Source organism: Coptis chinensis, chromosome 5 (assembly GCF_015680905.1).
Source record: "Coptis chinensis isolate HL-2020 chromosome 5, ASM1568090v1, whole genome shotgun sequence".
NCBI lineage: Eukaryota > Viridiplantae > Streptophyta > Magnoliopsida > Ranunculales > Ranunculaceae > Coptis > Coptis chinensis.
Genome location: NC_141460.1, coordinates 42107302 through 42110597, shown reverse-complemented (window position 1 = coordinate 42110597; position 3296 = coordinate 42107302). Strand labels below are relative to the sequence as shown.

The 3296-nt window shown below is 37.1% G+C and overlaps 1 protein-coding gene across 1 annotated transcript; it reads right to left on the bottom strand.

Annotated features, from left to right (window-relative positions):
- Positions 1–376: 376 nt before the first annotated feature.
- LOC147497552 (cytochrome P450 CYP94D108-like) lies at positions 377–2148 on the bottom strand. Its single transcript, XM_086560005.1, has one exon. It carries the CDS (start codon positions 2082–2084, stop codon positions 543–545), a length of 1542 nt encoding a protein of 513 aa, XP_086416131.1. The 5' UTR covers positions 2085–2148; the 3' UTR covers positions 377–542.
- Between the last annotated feature and the right edge of the window lie 1148 nt (positions 2149–3296).

Here is a 3296-nt window from a genome sequence, read left to right as displayed (position 1 = left end):
AGTATACTTAAGATTACCCTTGATATTTTACAAATAGCATATGCAAGATGCAACACATTTTAATCTTCCAAAAAAGGGGATGGTTATATGAACTCCACTTAAAGTTACTCCAAACAAACTCCACCACTAAATACAATGAATTAGAAGCTAATTTTTGGTGGAGATGTTCTCTACATAATAGAGATTATCCTTGCAAAAAATCAATTCATTTGAAGATGTACAACCTCGTCAAATATCATTTATAATGTTTTGAAATTATCCAACGGCCCATATTTGTTTAATTTCGGTATAACTTTTGACAAGGTTAAACATATTTAATTAAGTTGATTTTTTGTGGGGGCGTTCTTTATCATATTATGTATATCTCCACAAAAAATTAGCTCTCAATTCATCTTATAAGTCCACTATTAGAAGTGGAGTAACTTTGGAGTCACTATAAGGTGGAGTTAGTATAACCATCCCCTCCAAAAAAATCTGTAAAATACATGTCCAAACCTGAATTATAGCAGTAAAACCATATCATTACATTGTTTAGGAATGAGTCACACATCCATAGATCTCTCTTTCACCCTAACCATCAACCCATCTTTCATCCTTAGAGTCAAAGAAAGAACATGTTGAGGACACGTGTCCTTATCCACAGCGTTAATCTCAAAATTCTCAATCACAGAAGCTGCAATTGATTTCATCTGAATATAAGCCATTTCCTTACCCAAACACATTCTAGCCCCACCATGAAATATCGGAAAGCGAAACGGATTCTCGGGTTGAAATATTCCATTTTCCAACCATCTTTCCGGTACAAACTCATTACAATCTTTCCCCCAAATATTTTCCATTCTCCCCATTGCATACGCTTGATAAGTAGCAAACCACCCTTTCCCAATAAATGTACCATCCGGTAACATGTCGTCTGCGAGACAGGCCTTAGTATCAACCGCAACCGGCGGATAAAGTCTCATTGCTTCAGAAATGGCGGCGTGTAGATAATTCATTTGACGAAATTCATCCAATTCATATGTTTCGCCGATACATTTCCCACTGTCATTTCGTATAGTTTTCAATTCTTGTAATATATTTCGTTCAATATGAGGCCTTGAAGATAACAACCAAAAGAACCAAGTAAGAGCTGTAGAAGTAGTGTCACGACCAGCTAAAATGAAACTAATAACAATATCTCGAAGAAACTCAAGTGAATTCGGAGCATTCTCATCATTAGCAGCAATAAATCGCGATAACAAATCTGCTTCTTGCTTAATTCCCTTGTCTTGAAGCCTCGTCTTGATGATATTTTCAGCAAATTCATGTACAATTTTAATCGACTCGCGCAAACGTTTTTCCGACCCAATATTGAAAAATCTTTTGAATATCCAAACATGAGGAAAAATGTACATAAACCTGCCTGCACTAAGTGTAGCTGCGTCTTCAAAAGCACTCATGAATTCACTACCAGAAGTTCCATCACCTTCAAGACAAGCTGGGTCTTCATTAAAAGCAACTTTACAAACATTATCAAAGGCGAAACGCTCGAGCACGTCTTGAATATTAATCGTTTTCTTTGTTTTGCTAGCGTTACTTAACAATGGTATTAGTCTTGTTTGTAACTCTAACCTTACATTTTCAATCACAAAGTTTCTAAGTGACCTAGTACTGAATTCAAAACTCGCTACCTTTCGCTGAATCCTCCAAAGCTCGTTGTCGGAGTTGAAAATTCCTCGGCCTAGGAAATCTTTTAGGAGGAATATGAAGCGATTGCCTTTGGGGTAGTTTTCAAAGTTGGTTTTAAGCATGTGTTCAACGTTTAATGGATTTGCAGTTATAACACCTTGAACTTTACCCGGTCGACGAAAGGTTATAGTGTTTGTAGGGGTGTTTCTTAGGATATTTGTAGTCCAGTCAAGAAATCGATGTCGGTTTTTGATGAATACTGGTAAGTTTCCAACATATGGATAACTTTCGAAGTTATCTTCAGAGATGGGTTTGGTTTTTGATGGCTTGGAGTTGTGGAAGAAGAAGTATAGTGAGATGGAAAAGAGGAAAAGGAAGAAAAAAATTTGGAGAGAGAAGAGGAAAAAATAGTCCATGGCAATGATTTTTAGGAGATTTTAGTTAAGATCTTTCAGGTTTCTACTTTATTGGCATCCACGCATTTAAAGGCTAGCCGCTAGGGCACTCACAATTGACCAATTCTTTAGTAGTAGAAAATGCCACGAAATAGTTTACTATGTTGCAATTTTCTACTGAAATCCGCATGATACTTTACTGTGTCGGTATAGATATCGGCATTTATGATGGCATTGATACTTTGAAGTTTGAACTATCAATTATGCTCAGCAGAGGTAGAACCGTAGAAGGATTGAGTTTTTGACTAAGATGTTGTGCTTGTTTTTCCTGTTTGTTACATTGTTGAGATGAGACCACGTTAGCAGGGAATCTCAGAATCTGGTCGCATTCATAGTGTCATACAAACTAATGTTGTGTTTGGTCTGATATGAGGTTTTTGGCTTTTTCTTTTGTTCATTTTAGATGTGTGGAATCTATTTGTTGATCTTTGGGAGTACACTGAGTTCATATTTTAAGATACTCGCTATGGCAACTTCTATTTTGTGTTGGGAAGCGGACCCCAAAAAAATGGGTCCTCTATTGGGCGCCACTACAATTAGATTGGGCAGCCTCCAGCCCAAACCCAAACAACAAAGCCCAAACTAAAGCCCAGTATACCCCCCCCCCCCCCACCAAATCGCGAAACTGGAAAACCTATTCTAACGGTCATCTCTCTCACGCAAAACCCTTCGACGTTGCCAAAATTATCGCGAAACCCTAGCAAAAAAAACCCAAAATCAATTTCGCGAATTGAAGCAATCCAATCCATAAACAATCGCGAAATTGAAACAATCAAATTGAACCCTTCGACGATCCAATTGAAACAATCCATAAACAATCCAATTGAAACAGTTCAGTTTCAGTTTCAGTTCAATTGAAACAATCCATAAATAATTGCGAAATTGAACCCTTCGACGTGGCCATTGAAGCTTTTGCAAGTTGGGAGACAATCCAATTCAGTTTCAATGAAGTATTATCATTGCGAGTTCTTCAATTGCTCTAAAATTCAGGTTGGTTCTTCTTAATTTTCAAGCTTGATTTATATGCATTGCGCTCTGGGATAGTGAAAATCCAGTAGTCAGTGTGGGTACTCTAGTTATAGAAGTTTATAATATGTGATGCATTGTCTATATCAGTTGTGAATTAATTTGTTTAACATATGGTGGTGTTTAATCCAAGGATTGATATCTGTG

Coding starts and splice junctions, on each gene's coding strand:
- LOC147497552 (XM_086560005.1), bottom strand. CDS start 2,084: ATGGACTATTTTTTCCTCTTCTCTCTCCAAATTTTTTTCTTCCTTTTC.